Below are 27,176 nucleotides of genomic sequence, written 5' to 3'. Positions count from 1 at the left end.
GCTCAAAACTTCAGAATTGCAGGATGCTTCTAGATGGCAACCCAATTAAAGTATAAGAATTATATTAGGACAGGTTGGACCTGCTAAGAAATGACTATTTGGGGTATGTGATGTCATTATCTAACTCCTGGTATATACCACAGAGCAGTTTGTTGTTTTCCTCTTGCAAACTATTGTCTCTCTTCAGCTGATTTTAATTAACCATGTTTGTATTTTATCTTATTTCCCCCCCAAAGCTTATGCATCTGAAAATCCTTCCTGTAGTTAACTTGTCATTTAAAAATTAAAGTGCATTGAGTTTCTTCTCGGTAAGTCACATTCTTCCTGAGACTAACCCAGCTTCGAGCGGTTGGACCCCTTCGGTCTTCATCCGTTCTGAGGAAGGCTCCACACTGTAGCCACAGGTAATGTGAGCTGGTTGTCCACCCTACTGATGGCTCTCAATAACTTTCTGTTTTCTCTTCCCCATCCCTCTCTGTGCTGTTGCAGAAGTTCAGTTCCGCCCATACCGCACCGACGACTTCATTACACGCCTCTACTATGAGACGCCAAGGTTCACCGTGCTGAGCCAGACGTGGGTCCTGAAGGCAAGGGTGAACGACTCTGAGAGGAACCCAAATCTGTCCTGTAAGCGTACCCTCTCCTTTCAGCTCATCCTGAAGAGTAAGATCAACTCCCCCATGGAGTGCTCCTTCCTCCTGCTCAAGGGACCCTATGACGATGTGAAAATCAACCCTGTGATCTATCACTTTGTCTTTACCAATGAGAACAACGAGACCGACTATGTGCCGCTCCCCATCATAGACTCCGTGGAGTGTAACAAACTGCTGGCCGCCAAGAACATCAACCTCCGGCTCTTTATATTCCAGATACAGAAATAGGCAGGGCTGGGGTCATGCTGGCAAGCTCAAAGAGAAAGAAAGCACCACTGAACCGTACTTACCTCGTCTGGGCAGCCTGCACCAGTTGTGATTTCACAATATAATCCGATCATTTTAGAAAAAGGAGGGAGGAAACAAATTTAAAACCAACAAAAAAACCAACCCAAACCAATTGGAACAAAGTCTGCATGCGTATGCAACAGTGTAAGCAGTCACAGCCTGCCTTCTCTCTTCCCCTCTCCTAGATGCCCTGGGCCAGGGCCTTCCCCCACCAACAGTCCGCCCGGCTGCCCCCGCAGGCCAGGTCAGTGGGGAACTAGACAGCAGTGGAGACCTCTGCAATGCCACCATCATCTGCAGGGGAGTTTATGGGAAACATCGAGTTGTCCCCTGTTACTCTGTTACATTGTGGCAGAGCAGTGTTGGCTTGTTCATGGTTAAGTGCACAATTTCCAGATGCATGGGGGCTCAGGGGATCCTGCCTGACTTCAGACAGCATATTTGATTGAAATTAAAAAGGCAACATTGTTTCCTAATTTTTTCTTTTGTTTGGGTGGAGAGGTTTAGCTCTGGTTTAACATTTGAGAATACTATTTTCTTTGATTTTTATGCAGTCAGATGGGGAACTGGAAAAGGAAGAAAGCTGTCCAATTTCCTTTCCCTTTTTTATCTACTTATCCACAGGAAAGACCAAGGGGAATGTTATGGTATCTTTGAGAAATTTTCCAAGGTGTGAAGCCCATGTTTTGGGGGATAGGGGCTGGATGGATGATGGAGAATGAGGAAAATCCTCATGTAAAGAATGAACCATCCCTTGGTACCTACATTTCAGGTATCTGGGAAGTAGCCAGAGATGGAAGGGCTGCTTTAAGTTGTCTGATGTGTGAAGCTGGGCCCTCCTCATCTTCTCTCCTTCTCCCCACTTCCACTCCCCACTGTCCTAAGGCCTTTGAGAGACCATCTTATGGGTCAAGGAAGCTAACTTTAAATTGAGGATTAATAGACTATGATGTGATTTCTAGATCCCTGGGATGAATTCTTGTTAATTCCTAGCACAGAATCCTCATGCTTTTGACTGGGTTCCCAGGGCATTATCTTCAGGTTAATATTTATGGCACATGGGAATAAGCTGTTTGCTTCTCTTTCTCTCCCATCCCAGCCCTGCTCCAACTCCTTCAGGGTCCCCAGAAACCTGCACTCAAAATAACGGAGTTGTCATTTGTTTTTGTATTATGTTCAATCATGATGAAAGGAATACCATGGGCCACAACGTATTTTCATGTTCCTTACCCTGCCTCCCACTCCTGTCCCTTCCCATTTGCCAAATATAGCCCAGGCTGCAATTCTCACTTAGACAGGATGATGCCTCTGGGGCTCAACAGACATTTTCGGAATGCAGGGTGAAATTCTGTCTCTTCCCAGAAAAAAAAAAAGAAATTAACCTTTTTACAGGCTCTCCTAGCAATTATGCAATTTTCCAGTGTGAGAAAGAATATATTTTATATATTGTCTCTGACATGTTTGTGGACAGGCCCAGCACAGCCTTCCACCAAACTGTGAAGAGTTCTACAGGGATATTTGCTCAACACTGTTCAGCAAAGTGAAGTATGTGACTTAGTTGTGGAAGGGAACTGTCCTATGGAATCGTGGCTGGTAGATGGTCTCTAAGGTCAGCTTACTCCTATCACAGTGACCACATTGGGACATAGTTTTATACTACTTCTGTGGAATAACTGGATCAATCTAATTGTACATCATGGAAATCTACCATGAGACTGAGATACTTGCTGCTTCTAGTCAGCTCCAAGGAAAGCGCTCTCTGCTTCAGGTTTTACCCAGATTTAGGTCATTTCTTCCCAGTCTGGCACGGTTACATTTACTTCTGTTGTGACTAGTGGCAAACTGGTGAAGCTTTTGTGTCAGTGACTCAGTGACCCTCTGGAGGTAAAGGCAAGGTAGTCTGATTTTAGAGTGAGCCCTAGGGTGATTTGTAAATGATTTCCAAAAATTGTCTTGTTGACCCCTGAATGGGTTTTAGCTTTTGCTAGAGATGGGTGTGGTGTGTGTGGGTGTGTGTGGGTGAGAGAGAGAGAGAGAGAGAGAGACAGAGAGAGAAACAGAGAGAGAGAGAGAGAGAGAGAGAGAGAGAGAGAGAGAGAGAGAGAGAGAGAGAGAGAGAGAGAGAGAGAGAGAGAGAGTGAGAGTGTACAAGGAGGGGTGTGCAGTGTTTTCCTGACAAAACTTTTTTTGTGGTCTGTGGTAAAGAGGCAAAGATTAAAAGGGCAAGTATGGGGACAGCCTCTTTTTGCTTTCTACCCTCCTGATCCCATCCCTGCTCTCAAAGCCCCTGAAAACTGCCTGGAGACTACATACTAACAACTATGTTACCCTCCCCTGTCCTTGCTCTAGAAGAATGTTCCCCATCATAGCTTTTTTTGTTAATCAAATACCAAAGAACCACATTTCCTTCAGTCCTCTGTCTTTCCTCTCTTCTCCCCAAATCCTGCTTTATAATAGGCCCACTCTTTCAGTGGGCCTATTTGCAGAATTAAATCAGATTTCACCCCACACACATTGGTAAGGAGGATTGATTGACCAAGGTGGTACCAGATTAACCAAATCATGGAATATGTGTGTGACCTCTCAGGACCTTGCTAGCTTTAGGGGTGCAATTTGAGAATTGCTGAGTTTGAGGATTGTTCATTATGTTTAGAGGTTATGGAAAAAAAGCAGCAGGTCCTTCTTAGGCTGGGGTTAGGACATTGCCCAACAAAAGTCCAGACCTCAAAGAATGACGGTCAGGCTATATCAAACCCCAAGGTTCCTGCCCTACCTCCTCCAAACATTGGTAAAATTTCCTGTCTCCTTGTCAGTGAGGGAATTTTGGTGTGAAATATTCCAAATACCGTAGGGCTCAATTTTTAGCTAAGGTTGTTCCCTCATTCCTGCAATGTGCCTGGGTCATCTGCGACAAATTTGATCAGTATTTGCTGCCAACTAGGTCATAGCTTTTCTAGGGCCCTAATTTGGGAAAGTTCCATGTAGGATCAAGGAAATCCTCCACCCTGAGCACCCAAGGACATCTGAGCTGCCCCCTTTCCCCCTGCTTTCTTACCCCACCCTCTTTGCTATTAGGAACAAAATAATAATCTCTTGTATCTGCATCCTCAAGCCCCTATGGGACATCTAGTAATGAATAATAAAATTGAATTGAGTTCCAAGGATCTTCAGGAGGAAGGAAAGGTGAAAGGAGCTTGAGTGCTAGAATGTGATTGATATCTAGGTGACAGGCTTTTTGCTGTGTAAACAGAGGACAAACTTCAGAGGAGGTCAAGTAGACAGCTTATCCTAAGGGGATGAGGAAGGGCTGAGAGGAGACAGTTTTTCTGGGGCTGTGTTCCCTACCCATCTCTCACCCTTAGTAAATATCAAAGGGAATGAGGTCTGAGATGTTGCAGGGAAGAGATTTGCAGGTGAATTTTCAAAAACAATCTTGAAGGCCAGGGTGCATACACTGGGCACATGAAAACCCAGGCTTTTAGCTTTTAAAGTAAAAATTCTATTTAGGCAAATTTTTATTTTGCCAGTAACACCCCTTAAACTCCACCCCACCCCTCCCACTTCCCTTCCTCCTACAAAGAAGGAATTCCCCATTTCAGCATTGTCCTCCTATACCATCAGATACTCAGGTAAAATCCAGTGTTAACCCAGCTGCTAATTCAAATGGGCTAATTTCAGGTGGTATAAAGGTGGGTTTGTGGGCATGTTTGTATATATGAGGGTGTGTGTATGCTGCCAATGATGGGAAGGCCATCTTCACAGGTTGATAATCCTGAGAAATGCTATCTATTGACTATTAGCCACCTGTTTTACTGTAAAAGGGGGTGGGGGAGGGAGACAGGGTCCTTGGTTTGGGTTTCCAGATGGGGAGCAGCCATATAGTCCTTTTACTGTTCTTCATTGTTGTCTCTACCCTTCCCTCCACCCTGACCTTTTCAGGTATGCCTGACTCAGCTCCTTTGTAGCACAGGTGGACATCACTGGGTGATTTAGTGAATTCTTGTTGACTTTTCAGGTTAGACTCTTGTCAGACTTTGTACCAGGTCTCATCTTTCTTTGGCTAAATCATGTGAGCATCAGAAAGGGAATACTGGAGGGTAGGGAACTACTAGTGGTAGTCGGTAGGATTAGGAGGAGTATTGGCAGTATATAGCCTCAGTATAGTATCTAGGAATGATGCACTGGCCTCTCCTCTCATGATGTCACTGTTTCTCTACGTTTCTTAAAAGAGTGACTGTTACATGTATTTCAGAACACCTGGTGGGAGAAAGATCTGTCCTCTTGGAAGCTTGGCAGATTCTCTTGAGAACTGTTATGTTCTTGGTTTTTTGAGGATTGAGAAGCTCTTTCTAGGGAAAAATGGGGACATAATCTAGACAGGTTTTCAATGCTATTGTTATTACTGTTAATGTATGTGGGCATGGGAGTAGTAGGTGGGAGAATGGGGGAGAAATCAACCTGTGACCCAAGCATTTTCACTGTCAGCACCAGGAGCTGATAAAATATAGTATGGGTCAAGGGAAAGTGATCAGATTGGCCAAATGTGTGGCTCCTGTGTAGAGAAGTTGATAATCCAGAAAGAGCTAGCTAGTTCCCTTCACCTGATCCTTTCATTGAACCAAGGAATGTTGTACTAGCACCCTGTTCCATTGAGTCTTACCACATGAACCTAGGTGATATATGGTGCCCCTATCCATGACCTTCCACATTGTAGGTATTTCTTACTATGTGCCTTGACAGTCCACCGGAATTCTAGCAAGTGGGCAAGGGAGATGGCCAGTTAGACTGGACAGGGTGGCATCCCCAATAGCATGATGAAGACATCACTATCTACTCCCACTCTTGACAGAGTGGGCTGTATTTGTGATGTCTGATAATTTCCTGTCATGGGAACAGTTACAGGTCTGTATGTGTGTTTGTGTGTGTCTGTGTGTGTATGTGCATTTTAGCTTCTAGAAGGCCCTGCTGTATGTGTGTGTTAAAGAGGGGATCAGTGTTCCCTGTTCTTTGCTCCTCCCTCCTCCCATTCTCACCCCAGCTCATGAGCATCACAACCTTCCTTCCCACAAAGAATGCTGAGTAAGTTGCTTAGAATCTCCTGTTGAGGGTGAGGGCAAGATCTGAGATTTGATTGAGCTGGAGAAGGGGAGGGAGATGAGGCCTGAGTTTTGGGAGTAAGCTCAGGGTGAGAGAATTCTTAGGAACAGGTCACCTCAGTAAAGGAAAGACGTTGACTTCCAGGAGACTTGTCTGGCTGGTTTTGTTTTGTTTTTTAAATGCTTTGCCAAACTGGCACTGGTGACAGGAAGCATTTTTCTGGTCTCCAGATGGCTAAGGCCTCTTCTATTGGAAGGTATGTGTGTGAGTGTGTGTGCACACCTGTCTGTCGGTGATGGTCCAAAAGAGAATTGTAAATAAATCATGATGTTTTTACATAGCCTTTCTCCCATAGTCACCAAACAGTTCCTGCGCCCTCCACTCCCCAGTATTCTCCTCGGGTTTCCCTAGGCCCCCATGGCCCTTATAATGTTCATACACAGCAGCTGAGCCTTACTGCCTGGTAGTAAACTGGGCGCCTTGAAAGATTGTAGCAAGTGTCTCGTGCCCCACTGGGAGACGGGCAGATCACAAACCTCCTTGCAGTATTCACTGTGGGTAATTTATTTAACTAGTGAATGTAGATTAAAGTAATTAAAACGAAGAGAAATTAATGCTTTGTCTGCAGGATCATGTGTCCTCCTTGTATCCTAACCTGATTTTTAATTTGTTGTCTTGTTCTTTTGAGGCTCTCTTCTGAGAGCCTAGTAGAGAGCCATTGGTATGGGGGAGGGGAGGAGGGACAGTGTTGGCAGAGTGGATACAGGTGGGAAAGAACTGGCCAAGGAAGCTCTGGAGGCTTTTAAGTTCAGATGGAAGGGCAGAGTAGATTTTTAGGAAACATTTTCTAAGTACTGGATACAGTGACTCCAGAGGTAGGGGAGGAGGCTTTGCGTTGGGATTTTATTAGGGACTCAGCCATCCATCTCTTCCCCACTTCCCTTCTCTCCTCTCCCTCCTTTCTTCTCCCCTTCCCCCCCTTCCACAAGCACTACATCCTTTGATTCACTCAAAATGAGAAATTTACAAAAATAATAATTTTTAAACAAAGCAAGAGAAGTGTTTTTAACGCTGTTGGGAATGATTCATTATGTTACTTTTGTGGTCTGCGTTCTGTTTGGATATTTTCTGTATGTAACTGTAGTTTAAAAAAAAATTTGCCAAACCATGCTTTGTCTGTGTTTCCTTAAAGGGGTGGATGGGGGGGGGGTTGGGTTGGGGGAGCATCACCCACTTGGGATTGGGTCTCTGTTCTTGCCAAGATCTTTGCTTCACTCAGGAAATGGTGCAGCTTTACCTGGGTGAGTATTCATCCCTCATTTTGTCTGGGACCCACAAAAGCTGAGGCTATACTAATCTTAGCCTTGCTTCCCCTAATCTTCATAGTAACACAAGTTGTTCTCACATTAAAATGCCTTTATCTTAATTTTTTGAGATAGGTAGGACAGATAAATCTATTTAGATAGGAAAACAAGCCTTCCAAAATTAAGTAATTGGATTGTGGGTCTGATAGCTGGTTCAGGGCAGCTAGGTAGCATCATGGATAGAGCAGCAGCCTGGAATCAGAAGAGACATCATCTTGATCAGATCTGACCTCAGGCACTTACTAGCTATATGTCCCTAGGCAAGTTACTTAACCCTGTTTGCCACAGTTCCTCATTTATAAATAAACTGGAGAAGGAATCTTTACTAAGAAAACCTCTAAATGGGGTCATGGAGAGTCAGACACAACTGAAACAACTAAAGGACCACCATAAAAACATGGTTGATTACTGGAATTAGGAGTGGACCTCAAATTAAAATGCTAAAATCTCCGTTGGAAAGAACCTTTGGGGTCTTTTAAAATCTGCCCCATAAACGAATCCCACCTACAATATGACAGTCAGGTAGGCTGTTTGAATACCTCCATTAATAGGATCTTATCTTACTGCAAACCAGCCTATTCAAAATATTTTTGGGGGGGACAGCACTAGTCATTAGAAAGTTCTTACATTGAGCTGAGCTCTGCCTCTTGGTTTTTCTATCATTTGGTCTCCTGGAGTTACTTAGATCAGATGATTCCCTTTGAGTGTGGAAAAAAGCTATTGGTTGCTTCCCTCTTTTTTCTTTTTTTTTCCTTCCTTTTTTTGTTGTTAAAAACTCTACTCCCTAAATATTTGTTTAAACATGAGTCTCTATTGTAGATGCCTTTGTGTGTGTGCATACTCATTCCACCTTACCAATAATCTTCCTAAAAATCTAGATCCCAGATTTTAAAAACTAAAATCCATAGAGATGGTTGGTCTGAACAGAACAGAGTATAATATATCACCTTTCTCCATCCCCTCTGAATACTGTGCTGCTGCCAATTCAGCTTATTTTATATCAGTGCCAGCTAGGGAAGCACAGTGGATAAAGCAGGCCTGGATTTGGGAAGACCTGGGTTTAAATATGGTCTCAGATATATCCTAGCTGTGTGACCCTGAGTAAATCATTTAATCCCCGTTACCTGAGAGTAAGGGCTTAAAGTGTTAGCTGTTACTTTTCATGGTTTATTCATGTTGGACTTCCGAATCATTAAAATCTCCCCAGTCTTATATTTGAACATTCTATTTCTTAAAGTGAAATCCTCAAACTTTCTTCTGGTCCTAGCCAGTTAGACCTTTTTCAGATTCTAGCTTTGTTGTCCAATATATTATCCTATTCAATTGAATTCAATAACATGTACTTACTATACCTTAGGGATGGGGGAATATAAATACAAATAGTGTCTGTCATCAACTTACATTGTAAAGAGCTGGAGATTTTTTGGGGGGGAAAGATAGGACTTAAATTAACGTGGGGAACTCCCACTGAGCAAGTCCCTGTTGATACTGATAAACATCTCTTCTGTAACTTGCCTTTGAGATGCTGGGGGCATGGAAAAGTATGTGACTTACCTAGGTTTAGTGACCCTAGGCTTTTGTACTAAGGGTCAGTGTGACTCAGAGACACTTTATCCATACTACTAGACTGACTTTTCAGACAGATAAATAAAATACAATTTGAAGAGGAAGAGCAGACTACCAAGTAGGGGTATCAGGGAAGATTATAGAAATTGGTACCAAAATTAATTTTATTTTACCCCTACTTTCCATCTTGGGATCAATAGTGTATTAATTGGTTCAAAGGCAGAAGAGTAGAAAAGGCTAGGCAGTGGGGATTAAGGTGCTTTCTCAGCCAGGGTCACTTGCTAAAAGTATCTTGAAGTCAGATTTGAACCTAGAACCTCCTGTTTGTAGGCCCCTTATCTACTGAGCTACCCAGTTGTCCTTGAACTAAATCTTTTTGAGAGTATATTCTGAGGATGTGGGACAGCCTATGTATGCAAAAGTACAGGCAGGTGATGAGAAACAGAGGTTAAGGGATGTAGGCCCATTTAGAAATGTATATGAATTTAAAATAAGCCTGAAAAACTAGGCCAGGTTCAGACCATTACATTTCTTAGCTTAATTCAGATTATCCATAATTGTAGTAAAGCTTTTCAGCAATTTCACCCAAGTCAGTGATGAAAAATATTGAACAAGAGAAAAAATGAGAACTGAGCCCAGGATCTTCCTTTAGAAACCTAATTCAGATAAAAGGCTTCATCCAGTCTTCCACACTTTGGCTCATCACACTCCCCTATGATTTTTCTAAGGGATAAATATTGTAGCTCTTAGGAAACAGTGTAGACATGGGGCTCCCCTGCTGTTAGTGGGTGGCACTATAGGTATATATAAGCAAAGAGTGGCATTCATTCTAAATAGCCTAGCAATAAACAACTGGGCCTCAATATGGTTGAGACATAACTAAGAAGTGTAGGATTTCATTATTGAAGACAGCTGTCCCTAACCATCTGACTGAGAAATCAAAAAAGATGGAAAGTTAATGGGTACTGAGATATCTTCCTGCTCCACCAACCTTCCATCCACAGGAGATAGTAATTCATACTAAGCACTGGAGACCAAATCAGACTGCTCCCTAGGAACTTGTGTAATGTCTCAATGACTGCACTTACTCCTGTGCTAACTCCTTATACTTAGGACTTAGTGTTGCCCTCCTTATACAAATGTTTGATTTCTGACAATTTCAGATTCCCTCAAAGAATTATCTATAAACCATGAACCCAAGAGCCATTGACTTGGTGTAGCTGTTATGAAATGGAGCTGTTGCATATTCTTACATGTAGATGGAGCCTGTCTTAAATTTTTATATAGAACAGAGCTAACAATAGAATCCTGAAATTTTCTAGTAGAGAAAGGATCAAATGAGATAACATGTAAGGAAGGTATTTGGCTAACCATAGAGCACTATCAATGCAACCTATTATTTATTCATACCAACAAGTCTTTTTGGATTCTGTCATCCAATCAGTTCTGTACCTACCTAACTCTAAAGTAATATTTATCACTCCTTACCTCATAGTTTAGTTGTATGGAAAACTTTAGTATGATAATTAAAAGCTAGAGTGCTAATTAAATGTGGCCAACCTGCAATTATTGTCTTTTATCCAGCCCACCTCTCTCAACTTGCCCAAAATATTTTTGGGAGCCCTTGTAAAACAGCTCCCTAACAACTGGGATTATCTATAACATTCTTATTTAATAGTAAGCTCATTTTTAAAAATAAGGTTTTTCTAACCTGATTTGGTCATAAATCCTAGAAACAGGTTCAACCCCTTAGTTTTACAGATGAGGAAACTGAGGCTCAAGGATCAGTGATTTATTCAACTGTACTTAACTGTGCTTGAACAGTCAGGGAGTTGACTTAGCCTCTAAGATCTACTTCAATTCTAAGTCTATGACGAGCCTATGCTAATTCCTAGTGATCATGTTTTCTTTCTTAATGATCATATATTGTCCCTTTAGGAATCCATTTTAGGATTTTAACATTCTCAGCCTGTTTTAATAGACTTGAATTCCTAACTCCAGGATTAAAGGACCATAACAGTAGTAGGAAAAGCTAGGAAATCCCTACAAATCAGACCAGAAACTCATAAAGCCCAGTCAATTTGGTGGATTTTCTTAAATTATAAAGATATTTATTTTACCAATTACATGTAATAATTTTCCACATTTTCTGAAGTTATGTGATCCAAATTTTTTCCTTTTCTCTCCTATCCCAGAGATGGTAAACAATTTGATCTGAGTTATACATGTATTGTCATGCAAAACATTTACATTTTGTTCATTTTTATAAGAATATTCATATAGAACCAAAAGCCCAAATAAACTACAGTGAAACATATGCTTCAATTTGCATTCCTACTCCAACAGTTCTTTCTTTGGAGATAGCATTCTTTGTCATCAGTCCCTAGGACTTGCTAGCTCAGGGAGGGGGGAGAGATAAAAGGAGGGAGGGGAAGACAATTTGGATCATATAACTTACAAAAACTTATGAGAAAATTTGTTATTACATGTAATTGATCAAATAAAATGTTTTCAATATCCCCTCAATTTCCAATTCTTTGCCACCACAAGCTGCTAGAAATATTTTTTTACAAGTCAGTCCTTCCCCTCCCCCCTTTTTTAATCTTTTTGAGATATAGACCTAGTAATGGTATCACAGGATCAAAGGCTATCCACTATTTTAGAGTGTATTTCCAAATTGCCCTCCAGAATGGTTGGATCAGTCCATAGCTCCATCAACAATGTAGTAGTGTCTGAATTTTGCCACATCTCCAACATTTATCACTTTCCTTTATTGTCATATTGACCAATCTGATAGGTGTGAGGTGTTATCTTAAGGGATCAAAATGGGGTTTAGAGCATTTCTGATTTCTGATCAAGAGGGATTTAGAACATTTTTTTTCATATGATTATTGATAGCTTTGATTTCTTCATCTGAAAATTGCTCGTTTAGGTCCTTTGACCATTTCTCAGTTGGGGAATGTAAGGCAATTTAGTGTTGAGGAAAACATGACATCACTAATATATAGTACAACTTTTTAAAATAGTCATTAAAGAAAAGGTTAGGTTCATTATATACTGGGTCAGAAGAAAAGGCTATGAGTTTTCATCAATCCAAAATAAGCCCCTTCTTGCATGAGATCTTTCCTAATCCCCCAGCTGCTAATAATGCTTATTCCCATATCTTTATTTCCTGTGTGTGTACACACACACATACACACACACACATATTATACATACACTAATATATGTGAAACAATAAAGCATTTATTAAATACTCCCAGGCCCCCAAAGAGCTTGTTTTCTGTCTGGAAAATGTATAAATAAAAATTGTTACCTTCCCAATAGAATGCATGCTTGTTGAAGACATGGCCCATTTTTTCCCTTTTCTTATATCTCCAGAAGTTAAAACAGTACTTGAAACCTGGTAATGTTTGTTGTTTGACTGATAGAATGTAAGCAGCTTGATATATATATATATATATATATATATATATATTGCTTTAGTATATCATCTTTGCATATACAGAGCCTAGCATATATAGTAGGCTCTTAAACACCAATGAATGAAATGATTTTTGCATATGATCACAGATTTACTGCTGGAAGGGACAACAAGTTATCTAGTCCAACTCCATTTTGCAGATGAGAAAACAGAGGCCCCTCCAGCTTAGAGAAAATGACTTGCTCAAGGTCACATAGGTAATATATAGGAGAGTTGTTATTTAAACTCAAGTCTTCTGACTCCAAACCTAAAATTCTCTTCACTATACTATGCTGGTATTCACAGTGTATATGGTGGAATTTGAACTCAAGACTCTTAGCACCCCACTTAAACTATTCTTCCCTTCTTACTTCCCTTTCTAGGCTCCTCCCCTTCCTATCTCAGGACACAAAGAATGTAAATTGAACCCTTATTTGATTGAAGGTTACTATTGAGAGCATTTATTTTTTACTGTGCTGGGTAACAGATTAGTCTTGGAAATCTGGGCTTTGTGAGTTTTTTGGTTTGTGTATTTAGTGTTATTCACCCCTCTGCTGTCTGCCTGCTCTTCTATGTGGTATTTATGAATAACATTTTGGCTTTAACAGTGACTTTGCACCTAAAATTCCAAACCAGTTATAGTTGCATGAGAAAGAAGGTATAAGCACAGTCTGTCCAAGGGATTTAATTTTAATGAGTTGCGTTGTAAACTGTACAGTCTCATTATTGGCTGTAGCTGAGTCTAAATGACAGCAAAGTGAAATGATTAATGGACTCAACTTTTCAATTTGTATTTTGAAAGAAAAGCTAGTTAACCCAATTCAATTTGTTTTTTAAGCCCATACCTTCTGTTATAGAACTGATAGTATTGGTTTTAAGGCAGAAATGATGTAAGGGCTAGGCAATTGGAGTTGTGACTTGCTCAGGGACACAGAGCTACGGTCAGTTTTTAATTCGAGACCTCACAACTCCAGGCCTAGCTCTGTATTTACTGAGCCACCTAGTTGCCCCCCAGATCAATATCTAATTGGTAAAAGTAGGGAAAGGGAGGCAGGAGGAAGAGGATTTTATTTTTTTTTAAACCCTTACCTTCTGTCTTGGAGTCAATACTGTGTATTGGCTCCAAGGCAGAAGAGTGGTAAGGGCTAGGCAATGGGGGTCAAGTGGCTTGCCCAGGGTCACACAGCTGGGAAGTGTCTGAGGCCAGATTTGAACCTAGGACCTCCCGTGGAAGAGGATTTTAAAAGTGGACATTCCCAGGATCCTTTACCTCTTCCAAGCTGTTGCCTTGCTCTAGAAAATCTCATTATTGACCTTTCGGTCAAAAAAGTTTTTTTTTTTAATTTGCATTTTACAAGATAGCTGAGGGAGGCCCAAGGCTTACCCAGGGAAATCCAGCAAGTATATCCACTAGTAAGAGCATCGAAAGAGGGAGTTCTCAGTGGGGGTGTATGTGTGGCTAGTTTCTACATTTAGGAAGTGCCATTGCATAAAAAATAACTAAGGGAAATCTGAATATTTCCTGAGTAACTTACCATGCAGGACCCTAAAGGAAGCTCTGAGTCTTGTGGAAAGGATTCTTTAGAGCAGAGAGCTTTAGGAACTTAAGTGCATTTAGTATGTCAAAGAGCTGCCTCTAGCTCCTGCTTATTCCCTTCTTTCCCAATGGAAACAGAGCATCTCTTCATCTTTTCTTTACTGTAAAACTGGAGAAAACTGAATGGGGAGCTTAGCTCTTCTTTCAGTGCTGGTGGTAGTGGTGGGAAGACCTTAATAACTAGCCAGCTTTGATGCAAAGATTTAATGCTTGCAAAGCTCCTTATATTTGTTATCTCTTGATCCTCACAACTATCACCTTAAGATAGATGTGTTATTATCCCCATTTTACAGGTGCTGAAAGAGGTTCAGTAATGCAGGGTCACTCAAATACAATTTGAACTTAGGTCCTCCTGATTTCGAGTCTATGATTCTCTTAGACCATATGTGTCACCTTAATAATAATAGCTCGCATTTATTATGCAACTACTATATGCCAGAGAATAGCTATGTGGATAGATAGCAAGTGGATAGACTGCCAGGCCTGGCACCAGGAAGACTCATCTTTCTGAGTTCAAATCTGGCCTCAGACACCAATTTGTGTGACTCCAAAGGAGTCATTTAATTCTGCCTTAGCTTCCTTATCTGTCAAATGAACTGGAGAAGGAAATAATGACATCCATTCCAGTATCTTTGACAAGAAAACCCCCAAATGGGATCACAAAGAGTTGGACATGAGTGAACAACACTGACCCAGGGACTTCTCTAAGTGCTTTATCTCATTTGAGTTCACAACAGCTCAGAGGTAGGGGATATTATCCTCATTCTACAGGTGAAGAAACTGAGGCAAGCAAGTTAAGTAACTTGCCCAGGCTCTCACAGCCATGTCTAAGATTGAATTTGAACTGATCTTCCTACCTCCAGGCTCCCTCTATTAGCAGTGCCACCTGACTTCATTAGAGGTCAGGAGACTTGGGTTCTTCTCATTTGAATCGTTATTTATATAACCTTTATTTCCCAGCATATCCTTCTCTCAACCAGAGAGTAATTTATAACAAAGAATATAATGGAGGTGTGGCAGGGCGGGTGGGTGGGTAACATAATGAAACACTTCATGTCTGACATAATATGAAGTCCCCCACTTCTACAAATAAGGAAGAGAGCTGCATTGTCCTAACTCCTCTTGGAGTTACAAGCTTGGGGACCACCTTCTAGCTGAGCCCTTTTGTTTTGCTGAGCGACCTTAAGGAGGTTAACTACTGTTTGAGCTGTTTTCCTTTCTAGGCTATCATGCCTCTTCATCATGACCTTCCCTGGAAACTTTTGAGCTGGGGCTCAGAGTTCTTTTCCGAGAAAATAAATTGGGTTTCCTCGTGTTTAACCAGAGCACCTTTTAATTTCCAGTACGATTGCTTCATCGCTCTGTTCAGAATATAATTTCCACCCAGCCTTTCGTCTCTCCCGAAGTTCCGACTACAATCCCCAGAATACATCGTGTCTTGACGCTAGTTTCCGGGCAATTCCCGGCATGCCATGCAATTCTCCCAGGGCTGATTGCCATTCCCAGAATGACTCGGGGTCTACATCCGCTAAGGCTCCCCGGAGGTGGAGCTCGGCGTGGATAGGCTCAAAGTTGGCTAGGAATCGACGCGTCCACTAGGCTCCTCAGAGCCTGCTACCCGGGTGAGGGAGGGGTTGGTGGTGGTGGAGGAACAACACTGGGAGCCAATGGATGAGTTGCGCGCGCGCGTGGGGGCGGGGCTGCCTCCGGAGCGCGGGAAGCCACAAGTTTCCGGGGAGCTGTGTTGCTGTTGTCCCCGTGCCATCGGCACAGTTCCCTGAATGGTCTGTGACGGGGAGGCCGGGACATGAATGAGGAGCGGGAGATTCGCCGTGAGTAAAGGGAACGGGCGAGGGCTGGTGCGTAGGTCCTTTCTCGGTTATCTCCTGCCCCCCCTCCTCTTGGCACTCCTCTTCTCCCCCCCCCCCAACCCGTGCCACCTCAAACCTTCCCCAGCCCCCTCCCACTCCCTTCCCCGTGTCCCACCACTCTCTTTCTGGTACCCTTCCCCGTAACTCCTCATTTACTTTCCCCGTCTCCCTCCACTCATTTGTCCTATGTCCTCTCGACTACTTCTTAATGCTCCCCATAACTCCTATGTCCTCCCCCTCACTACCTCACATTATCACGCCTACTCACTTCTCCTAATCCCCCTATTCACTTCTTTCCTATTGCTCTCCACTTTCCTCCTTTGTCCCCCCAACTCTCTTGTCCACCCATTTCCTCCTTTACCCGTCCTACTTTATTTGTGTCCCCTAAGGCCCCCCCCCATCTCCTCCCTCTTACTACCCCCTCAACTCCACCACCCATTTCTGGGCTTCCTTTGATCTTGTACTTCCCCCTTCATTTACTCCCAGACGTTCCCTCATTTCCTCCCTCATCACTCCCCCATTCCCTCAGTTACTTTCCCCCATGATGGCTCTAACCCGGTACCCTTTATAATCATCTCCAACCTTAACCCTGTATCCTCCCTTTCCCCTTCCCTTTGCCCTTGTTTCTTCTGATCTTTCCCCTCATGTCCCTTCTGACATGCCATTCCCCTTTGCCATGGTGCCCACCTCCCCTCCACCATGTTCTTGGGGAACATCATCGCTCATATTCCTTCAGAATATCAAACATCCTACTTATGTCTTCTTGAATTAGCCCCCCTCCCCTCAGGTTATCCTTACATCTACCTCGTTCTACCCACCTGAGTCTTCTCTGACCATGCTAGAGATTCTCTAGACCATCTCTTTTCCACCCTTCCATTGGACAGATCCCCTGTGTCAGCATACAGTCACTGACTCCTCCCTCTATTTACTAGGAGAATTAGATCAACCCAGGTCATTTCATGACATTTCATGAAAAGTGAAGTGGAGACACAAAACATTTACTCAAGTCAGTGTTATATGTAATGTAAATAGTGCTTCCAGAGATAGATTCCTCCTCTGATATTTAATAGCTGTGTAACACTGGTGAGACACTACTGTTAGATAATAATACTTGTTTTTACCCAATTAAAAGGGTTGTTATGAATATAAAATGAGAACATATACATGCAATAGTTTGTGAACCGTAAAGCATATAAATGCTAGTTATTACTATTATTTGTAATATTCATTATATCTTGTTTATATCCCCCTACATTCTCAAGATATCCCTTCCCCATCCTCTTCATGGAGGCATCTCATATAGCAAAGGATAAAAAAGAGAAAAACAATAGTTAAGCAAAACTAACCACACATCAAAATAGTCTGAGAGGTAATTTTTCTCACTCTTAATCCCCCAACTGAGGAAAGAAAGAGGGAAGGTGATGTTTTGTCATATCTTCTTTGTATCAAACTTGGTTATTTCTGTTTCATAGTTTTGTTTTTCAGTTTTAATTTCAGTTTCAATTGTTTTGTTATTCTTTCCATTTATTCAGCTGTTGTTAGGTGAGGTCCAAAAGAGAATTTCATTATTGACCAAGTGTCTTCAGAAAGGCATTTGGAAAGAGGTGCCAGTTGAATTGTTCAGAATTACAAAATAGAGAAGGGTTAACAAAACTATGGAGGCAGGAGAAAATTATAACACCTTGGTTCTTCAGATTTTTTTTTTAAGCCCTTATCTTCAGTCTTAGAATCAATACTGGGTATTGGTTCCAAGGCAGAAGAGTGGTAAGAGCTAGGCAATGGGGGTTAAATGACTTGCAGCTAGGAAGTGTCTGAGGGCAGATTTGAACCAAGGACCTCCTATCTCAGGGCTTGACTTTCAATCCACTGAGCCACCCAGCTACCCCCTCTTTGGATATTTATTAAGAGCCTACTGTGTGTAAAGCATTGTGCTAAGGTCTGAGAGATCAAAATTTAGATAAGATATAGCTTTGACCTCAGAGAGCTCGTGAGTATTAGGGGGATAACATACAAAGGTCATTATAAAGCATATGTTTTGAGGACATTAGACTGAGGTACAGAATGCTATATGACATCTCAATGCTAAGCTCAGCTTCTTTACCTTTCTTCTATTCTACTCATAATCAGTCAAGACCTCCTAACTTCTAGATCTAATCTATCTTTGAACTGGAGCAGAGGGGTTTAAGGGCTTCTTTTTCCTTCTCATGTCATCAACATGCTTCAGTAATAATAACAGTTAGCATTTATATAGTGCTTTAAGGCTTACAAAATGCTTTACAAATATTATCTCATTTTATCTTCATAATAAACCTGGGAAGTAGATGCTGTTATTATCTCCATTTTACAAATGATCAAACTGAGGCAAACAAGTGATTTGCCCAGAGTCACATAGCTAGCAGGTGTCTAAGATTGAATTTTTAATGCAAGTCTTCCTCACTCAGTCCAGCATTCCATCCAGTGAGCCATGTAGCTTCCTTAGGGATCTGGGTAGGAGAGAGGCATCCTTTGAGGCTTTCTATCTTCTCCCCCAGAGTTAAAAAAAGCCAAGGCCAAGGCCCAGAAGAATGGACAGCTGAAAGAAGAGGCTGTGCTCTGCAATCAACTGGGTGAGATTTTGGCCAGTCATGGTAAGTATTCCTTTTGGCCAAGTCAAGACTTCTAAAGGGAGGGAGAGTATTATAGTTTAGGTTTTCAAACTCTTGCTTTCCTGCCAAATGGAGAGGCAGAATTGGAGAACCTCTCTTTACCAGTGGCACAACTCTGTTCCTATTATACACCATCCTGGGTATATGACAGAAAATAAATACATCTTTCTTCCTGGCCTATCCTTGAGGTTCCTTGGGTTTCCAGGTTGGTAGTTTTAGAGTAGGTCAAGAGTCAGGGAGTCAGTGATGACTTTTTTAGTGGCCTCAGAACCATGTTTGAATAATAGCCTTGGGAGATAATGATGATAGAGTCAAAGCATTGAAAGGAGTCTTGGACGTAATTTAGGTCAACCATTATCTGGCAAGACAAATGGTCATTCAGCCTCTGAATACCAGTGATGAGGAATCTGCCACCTCCTGAAGCAGCATGTGCCACTTTTGGACAGATCTAATCATTAGGATTCTTAGGAAGGAAGGAGAGAAGAAAGGATCCCATGAATGGTAGAGTGATATAGCCATACCTTCTTGAAGTTATGGGTCTAATGGAAGAGTTGGGTATTCCTTGAGGGAAGACAAATGAGACTCTATGGTCTAATTAGAGAGAAGCAGACGATACAAATGGTCAAACTGAGTAGCTATGAGTAGCTATTTCAGAATGAATATTTTAGAACAGTAATCTTAGTGGTGCACTGAAAGAAAAAGAGGCCAGACACTGACTTGGTAGTTTGGGGAGTGCTTTCTAGAAGAGGTAGCAGTGAAATAATGAGCTATAGTGTAGAAGAAAGGAAGGGCTGGGAATATGAAATAAGAGGAAGTGGGCGGTTATGGATATCTTGGCCCGTGAGTAGAGACTTGAGGCAAGAGAACAAGGTGTAAGATTAAAATTAATATACAATAACTAAATATTATATTTTATAAAGTTTTATTAATAATAAGTAAAGCAAAAGAACTGCCTGAGGTCAAAGAGAGAGAGAGGAAGGAATTACAGCCACTTGAATACAATCATGCAAAAGCACATAGACACAGGAAAAGGGAAAAGGATTTTATATAATACAGAAAAGAATTTTGGGTAATGTCGTTTTGTTTTGTTTTGTTTTGTTTTGAGGTTCAAGAATTTCTAACTATACAAAGGGTAGTTTGAGGAACTCAGCAGAACCAGACTAGTCATGGGTTTTTTAAGACCTTCATCAATTTGTATTTGGTTCATAGGCTGAAAAGGCATCAAGACTATGAAGAGTGTTATAAGTAGGCAATGATTCTCTCTTTTCTCTACTGAACCTTTTGTAGGCTAGGAGTAACTAGAAAAAGTGATTGGCCAGATCTAAGGTGATGTAAACCCTTTGTGAGGCCCAAACCTGCTGCCTCAGCATTATGGGTTTAGATGGGTGAGAGAGCACCCTTGAATACAAGTAATGTCTGCCCTTGTGTGGAACCTACCTCCTTTCCCACACACCAGCCTAACAGTGTGTCTCTTGTTTCTTGGGGTGATTCAGGCAGCTACCGGGAGGCATTGGCTGAACACCGACAAGAGCTTCAACTTCTGGAAAGTACTGGAGATGTTCTGGGCTGTGCTGTGGCCCACCGAAAGATCGGTGAGCGGCTGGCAGAACTGGAGGATTACACAGCTGCCTTGACGGTATGGTGGAGACCCCCTCAGAGAGAGGCTGATTGGTAGGAAGTTGGAAGCCACCCCCCTCCTTCCTCCCCAGAAGCACTGAAGTATCATACAGGCAGCTACTCCTCACCCATGGGGAATTTTAGGGATGAGATAAAGTTATGTGCCTTTGCTTTGGGAAGTGACTATGCCTTCCCCACCAATGAAAAAATCATCAGACTTATTAATCAGCAGTCTCTGATTAGCATCTAATATATACCATGCACTGGTTATAACTGAAGTTAAAAATTCCAAACTAGAAAGGATCTCAGTCATTTAATCCACTTTGAGACCTAGAGAAAGGAAGAGAATTCTCCAGTTCTCATAAAGAGTTATCAGAATTGGGATTTCTTGTTCTAAGACACCTTCCCTATACTAGGCAACAAAGAAACCTTTATAACCTTGGCCTTCATTTTTTGCTTTTCTCACATATGTTAGTTGATGAGATTAATGTAGGCCCCTTTTTTTCATCTTTATTCAGTTGCTAGAGTAATTGAGGCTACCAAAAGAAGCTGGATTTATTTAAGCATAGGTCCTTGAACATGGCAGGTGCTCAAATAAATACACGTTGATTTGAATGAGGTTTCCAGGAGGGAGGAGGTAGGAGGAAGTTGTGGGAATGGAATCTGTGTCCTTTTATTGTTATGAATTTTTTATTTGGGGAGGTGTAAATCTGAGTGGTAGCTATGTGTGCATATGTGTGTGACACCTTTGATTGTTTTACTTTATCCCTAGCACCAACATCGTCATCTAGAGCTGGCACAGTCCTTGTCTAGCCACATTGAGCAGCAGAGGGCCTGGGCAACCATTGGCCGAACCTATCTGGCCAGCTACGACCACAGCCAATCAGTTGATGCACTTCTGCAGGCACAGGCTGCTTTTGAAAAGAGCTTGGCAATAGTGGATGAGAAGTTAGAGAGTGAGTTCCTCTGATAATAGCAAGAGAATGGGAGGGCTATTTTATGCTCCAAGCTGGGGATCTGGAAGGCAAGAAGACCTGTTTATCCATCAAGCAGCTTTTTGACAGGCAGAGGAAGGGCTCTAGGATCCTGAGCTGTTCTCCAGCAATGAGTCAGGGGTAACATCAGTCTCCCACAGTTGGTGACTTCCCTCAGCTTCCTGGGCTTGTCAGAACATCTTTGCGCCTCTAGATACTTGACTTTGGAAAGCCAGCTATTCAGAGAAGAGACCCACTGGTTTGCTTTTTCCTTGTCCCTTGAGTCAGGCAGAGAGGAATTTCTATTTACCAACTGGGAGATGAGGGCCTTGTACAAAGCCCGTGGAAAGTTATAATAAAGAATATGTATGACTTCTGCCCTCATGTGAGGTCGGGAAATAGTCCCTTTCCTTGTTAAAAATCCTGTCCTTATAAGGAAGATACAGCCTCAGCTTTTGAGGAATACCAGTCTCGTGTGGGAGACTTGGATTTACCCTTGTGTAGCTTCTCTTCCTAGAAAGGGAGCTTAGTCCTACTCTCTATCACCAAATGCAAATGCAAATTAAAATTTCCAGTATCTTTTTTTTTTACAGGAATAATCCCAAAGAGATCAATGGTGAAAGGATATTGAGGGAAGAAAGTTAGGGTCATATCAGAGGCTTGAAAAATGGGCAAGGTTAATTGGAGGCATTGGGAGGAGAATGGACAGAGCCACTAAAGGCCTGGGTTGGGGGATTTCTTTTAGGAGTCCTAACCCAGCAAGAACTGAGTGAGATGAGGACCCGTCTCTACCTCAATTTGGGCCTGACCTTTGACAGTCTGAAGCAGCCAGCCCTGTGTAGTGACTATATCAAGAAGAGCATCTTTCTTTCTGAGTAAGTCTCTTACCCCTAGGACCCCCTCTGCTAGCCTAATCTTAGATTGGTTAATGAAACAACTGACTGAATATTCCCTTGGTATAGCCCTTGCCCTAAGGGAACCCCTAGTTTGAGGAAGATAGACTTGGTTTATCCCCCAAGAAAGAAACAGGATATATGCATACATACAAAAAAAAAACTTTGGAAGCAGTTTATTTTAATAAGCATTACTTGGTTCAGAGCACTGTGATAGGCACTGGGAAGAACAGGTTTAGTTAAGATTTTTCAATTATGAGATTAAGATACAAACACTGATAATTCTAATATATTTGTGTTACATGATAAATATATTAGATGTAGAACAAAATATGACGTGAGGTATAGTTGAAAAAGTCATTACTAATGGCAGGATATCGGCATATTTGAAGAGGTAGCATTTTGACCTGGACTTTAAAGGAAAGAGGAATGTAGTGAATGAAAAGGTTGGTGCCCAACAAGGTTTAAATTTTCTGGTGTTTTAGGCTAATACTTTAATGAGTTTTGCTTGACTGTGTGTATTTATTATGAGTAATGGTTTTTGTTTAAGGAGGTGAGGGGTTGGTGGATAGTAATAGTGATGAAAAAAGGAAAGAGAAATAGAAAAAAACAGTGAAACAAAAAAAATACACAGTAGAGTAGAGAGATTCAGAATGGGACCTGGGCAGACTGAACAATTTTGTTACTGTCATGTTAAATTTAATATACATTCACTGGTAAGCATTTATTAAGTGCCAACTATGTGCCTGGCCTTGTCCTTCATGTTATATATACAAAGAAATGCAAGTAAGGAGCTCATAATCTACAAAAACTGAACATGATAGAAGTTCATAATTTCCTAAACAGTCTTCATTTTCTATTCTTTATCTCTTGAGAGGTTTGTGTTCAGTGTTTGATAGGTTCATAATTTAGGAAGGAAATCTTTATTATAGAAAAGGAAACAGCATGAGCAAAGAGAGTGTTTGCAGTATAGAATGGGGCCAAACAGCAGCTACAGGGCCTTGTTTGATTTGAGCCAGGAAGCAGAGAGAGAAATCTTTGAGTGCCTATGAGTGTTTACTTTCTTTCTGATTACAGGCAAAATCACCTCTATGAGGACCTATATCGTGCCCGTTACAATCTGGGCACTATTCACTGGCGGGCTGGGGAGCACTCAAAGGCCATGCGTTGCCTGGAGGGAGCACGAGAATGTGCCCGAATTATGAAGAGAAAGTTCATGGAAAGCGAGTGTTGTGTTGTTGTTGCACAGGTAATTAGTAGCTTTTTAGCTCCCATTTCTGCCCTATCCATGATCTTATGTCTGTAAGCATCACCTTCTTTAGAGACCACAGGACAGATGAATCACTGTCCCTAAGGTCTATCTTAGGGATACCTCAGGAATTTGGGAAGGGTGAGGTACCAGGTCAAGGATTTGATCATTTTCTTCCTTTGTTTTTCAGATCCTCCAGGACTTGGGGGATTTTGTGGCAGCCAAGAGGGCCCTAAAGAAGGCCTATAGACTAGGCTCTCAGCAACCCAAGCAGCGGCATACAATCTGCAGAAACCTCAAGTATGGTAAGGCTTGACTTGGATTCCTTCCATGGGTACTGGTGTGGGCCCTTTCCTTCCCCTTCAGATTTCTTCCTTCCTAAGAATCCTAATGATTAGATCTGTCTTTGATTACCACTGACTAGCTCTGTAAATATGACCAAGTCACTTTCTTTCCGAGTCTGTTTCCTTGTTTCTAGAATGAGGATAATAACACCTCTACTACCTTCTTCCCAGGTTTGTTGTTACCAAAATGCTTAAAGAACTACTATGTCAATGTCAGCTTCTTTTTCATCTGCAAAATAGGAGCAATAATACCTTTGCAAATAACCTCTGAAGGTTGTCAAAATATCATGAGGAAAATTTGAACACTATGAGCCCTTATTATAATTATAACATCTCATTTTCTATATTCCTTTACACATAACCAAACAGTGCTAAAAGTGATGAGTCTGAAGCAAAGGCTGGAGGAGGCTGAGAGCAGTGACCTGCATGGAGCCCTGAGTATTTGTGAGCAGCTTGGGGACCTGTTCTCCAAGTCTGGAGACTTCCCCAAGGCAGTTGAAGCTTACCAGAAACAGGTAAGGGAGTGCCTCCCTGCAAGCTGCAGTTGCGGGGATGGAGTCTCCCTTCCATTGTGTCAAGGCACATTTCTTATTGGGGATGGGCTTTCTTCAAAAAAGGTTTCCAGGATGTACTAAGAAGGAGGGTAAACGGAGTTGAATCGAAGAACAGTCCAAGGCTAAGAAAAATCAAGAGGGAATTGGACAGCTGTGGATGAGGGATCAGAGAGGACCTCTTCTTACTGGGGCTATTCCCACACAGTTGCAGTTTGCCAAATCTCTGAAGATACCAAATCAAGAGTTGGCTGTCATTCATGTCTCACTGGCTGCCACCTTTGGGGATCTGAAGAACTACAGTCAGGCTGTGGAGCACTATGAGGAAGAGCTGAGGTTACGGAGGGGCAATCCTTTAGAGGTAAGATGTCCCTCTCCAGACTTGGATCTCTGTTCCCCTCTTCTCCAAGGAACCTCCTTCCTTTACTGACTGACTAGTTCTGTTGAACCCCATTTCTCCAAGACTTGGTCCACATGTAATTGGTATTATACTTGGTTACATGTTCTTTTATATATTTTTTCTTAAACAAAGTCATATAACCCCCAACGAGTCCTTAAAAACAGGACAAGTCAAAAAATATTTATTAGTATTATACTTCATATTTATGGCATACCTAATATTACAATAAGTTCACCTCCCTCATTATACCAGAAGATATTTTCAGGGTAAGGGCAGAGTCTTGTTTTTTTGGATCTATCAGCAACCTCTGTACTGGGTTCTGGGGGTATAAAGAGGAAAACAAACATTTCCTTGCCCTTAGTGAATTTGCATTCTAGCGGGAGAACACAGATGTATACATATAAAAAACAGAAAGTATAGGTGCATATAACAGCTTATATGTAAGTTATTACCACTTAAAACTGTACCAAGACTTTGTGAAGCCATGGGGCGATGGAGAGGAGTAGCTAGATAGCTCAATAAATAGAGCACTGGGCCTAAAGTCAGGAAGATGAGGTAAAATCTAGCCTTAGGCACTCACTGACTGTGAAACTCTGGGCAAATCACTTAATCTCTGTTTGCCTAATAAATTGGAGAAAGAAATGACAAACCACTTAAATATCTTTGCCAAGAAAACCTCATACAGACTCACATAGAATTGGACACAACTGAATGATGTGTGCATATAAAAAAACCATGTATATACAACATAATAAATATGAAGTCATATAGGGGGGTGCAATAGCAGTTGGGGAGGTGAGCATCAAGAAAGTTTTTCATGTAGGTAGTGAAATGAGCAAAGCTTTGAAAGGAGCTAGGCATTCTAAGAGATGAAGGTGAATGTAGTACATTCCAAGCTTTGTTTGTCCAAAGACTTTGAAATGGGAGATAGAATATTGAGTAGGGGAAATAGCAAGTAGTTCAATTTGTCTTGAACACAGAAGTGAAATAATATAAGCCTGGAAAGATAGGTAAAGGATTTTGAATTCCAAATAAAAATTTATATTTGTTTCTTCCACAATAAAGTAGCTCTTTTCTCCAAAGTAAAAACCCTCTAACATGTATAAGCAGTTCCTTTCCATTCATCTTCTCTAGCAGATTGCCTTCTCTATCATTCCTACTCTTACTTTCAATCTCTCCCTGTCTATTAGCTGCCTCTTCCTATTGCCTACAAACATGCCCACATCTTCTTCATCCTCAAAACAAAACTCACTTTATCCATCTATTCCTGATAGTTATCCTCCCAAATCTTTCCTCCCTTTTGTGACAAGTCCTTGAAAAGACAATAAATAGATGCCTCCACTGCCTAGCTTCTAGAACATTCTCCATAACTCTATAGTTTGGCTTCAAACTTTTATTGTTCAGGCAAAACTATTCCCTCCAAAGTCTTGTAATTGCCAATTCAAATGACCTTTGCTTGGACCTCTTCCTTCTTGACTTCTTTGCAGCCTTTGGCACTGTTGATCAAGCTCTTTTCCTTCATATCTTTCTTCTCTCCTGGTTTTTCTGATACTGCTCTCTCCTACCTATTCTGTAGCTCCTTCTCAGTTTCCTTTTCTAGATCTTCAAGCAAGTTAAGCCCATTAATAATGGTTGTCCAATGGGATTCTACCTTGATCTTTCTCCCTCTAATTTATTTAATTTGATGATTTCATCAGCTCTCTTGGATTCAGTTATTTCTATACTAATAATTTCTTTTTTTTTTTAATCCTTACCTTCTGTCATAGTATCAGCTCTAAGACAAAAGAGCAACAAGGGCTAGGCCAATAATGGCAAACCTTTTAGAGCTGGGGTGCCAGGCCCCACCCCCAACTACCTCCAGACCAAGTGCTGTGTACCTCCCCTCACCAACTTGGGGGGGGGGCGGATACCATGCCACACCCTTATCTCACACAAGGGTGAAATGGGAGAAAGTGCACCCATTGGGCTGCTGGGCAGAGGGTGGAGATGGAAAAAATGTCATCAGGCCTGATGGAGAGGGGATGGGGAACAGCTCTGCCCAAGTCCTTCTGCTTTTCTAATAACAAATGTGAGGGGTTGCTGTGTGCCCACAGAGAGTGCTTTGTGTACCATCTTTGGCACCTGTGCTATAGGTTCGCCATCACTGGGCTAGGGGATTGGGGTTAAGTAACTTGTGCAGGGTCACACAGCTAGGAAGTGTCTAAGGCCATATTTGAACAAAGGTCTTTCCAATTTAGGCCTGGTGCTCTATTCTTTTACCTAGGTATCTATATATTGATTATTTTCTAACATTCAGTTTTAAAATTTTTGAATTCCAAATGATCTTCTTCCCATCCTTCTACTCATTGAGAAGGCAGGCAGTATATCAATTATACATGTGAAGTCATGTAAAATATATTTCCATAATATGTGTGTTGCAAAAGAAAACAAACAAGAAAAAATGAAGTTAAAAAATAGGATTCAATTGGGATTCAGAATTCATCAGTACTCTGGAGGTGGACAGCAATTTTTAAGCATGGACCCTTTGGAATTGTCTTGGATCATTATCTTGATCAGAATTGCTAACTCTTTCACATTTGATCATCCTTACAACATTGTATAATG

The 27,176-nt window shown here is 41.6% G+C and overlaps 2 protein-coding genes across 9 annotated transcripts in view; both read left to right on the top strand.

Annotated features, from left to right (window-relative positions):
• The window catches only part of ZFTRAF1 (zinc finger TRAF-type containing 1), a 53,755-nt gene extending 46,549 nt beyond the window's left edge, over positions 1–7,206 (top strand). For all 5 annotated transcript variants that reach the window (XM_056822891.1, XM_016432046.2, XM_007488795.3 and 2 more), the window contains exon 4: positions 490–7,206. In XM_056822891.1, the coding sequence (XP_056678869.1) occupies positions 490–881 (392 nt within the window). In that variant the 3' untranslated portion in view covers positions 882–7,206. The remainder of the gene's footprint in view (positions 1–489) is intronic.
• An 8,336-nt stretch (positions 7,207–15,542) lies between these two features.
• The window catches only part of TONSL (tonsoku like, DNA repair protein), a 35,366-nt gene continuing 23,732 nt past the window's right edge, over positions 15,543–27,176 (top strand). For all 4 annotated transcript variants that reach the window (XM_016432041.2, XM_007488792.3, XM_007488793.3 and 1 more), the window contains exons 1-9: positions 15,543–15,860; positions 18,431–18,526; positions 20,038–20,180; positions 20,934–21,117; positions 21,881–22,010; positions 23,106–23,277; positions 23,468–23,582; positions 23,991–24,136; positions 24,381–24,533. In XM_016432041.2, coding sequence (XP_016287527.1) covers positions 15,836–15,860; positions 18,431–18,526; positions 20,038–20,180; positions 20,934–21,117; positions 21,881–22,010; positions 23,106–23,277; positions 23,468–23,582; positions 23,991–24,136; positions 24,381–24,533 — 1,164 coding nt within the window. In that variant the 5' untranslated portion in view covers positions 15,543–15,835. The remainder of the gene's footprint in view (positions 15,861–18,430; positions 18,527–20,037; positions 20,181–20,933; positions 21,118–21,880; positions 22,011–23,105; positions 23,278–23,467; positions 23,583–23,990; positions 24,137–24,380; positions 24,534–27,176) is intronic.

This window comes from Monodelphis domestica, chromosome 3, assembly GCF_027887165.1.
Source record: "Monodelphis domestica isolate mMonDom1 chromosome 3, mMonDom1.pri, whole genome shotgun sequence".
Classification (NCBI taxonomy): domain Eukaryota; kingdom Metazoa; phylum Chordata; class Mammalia; order Didelphimorphia; family Didelphidae; genus Monodelphis; species Monodelphis domestica.
This window is presented reverse-complemented; position numbering and strand designations above follow the sequence as displayed.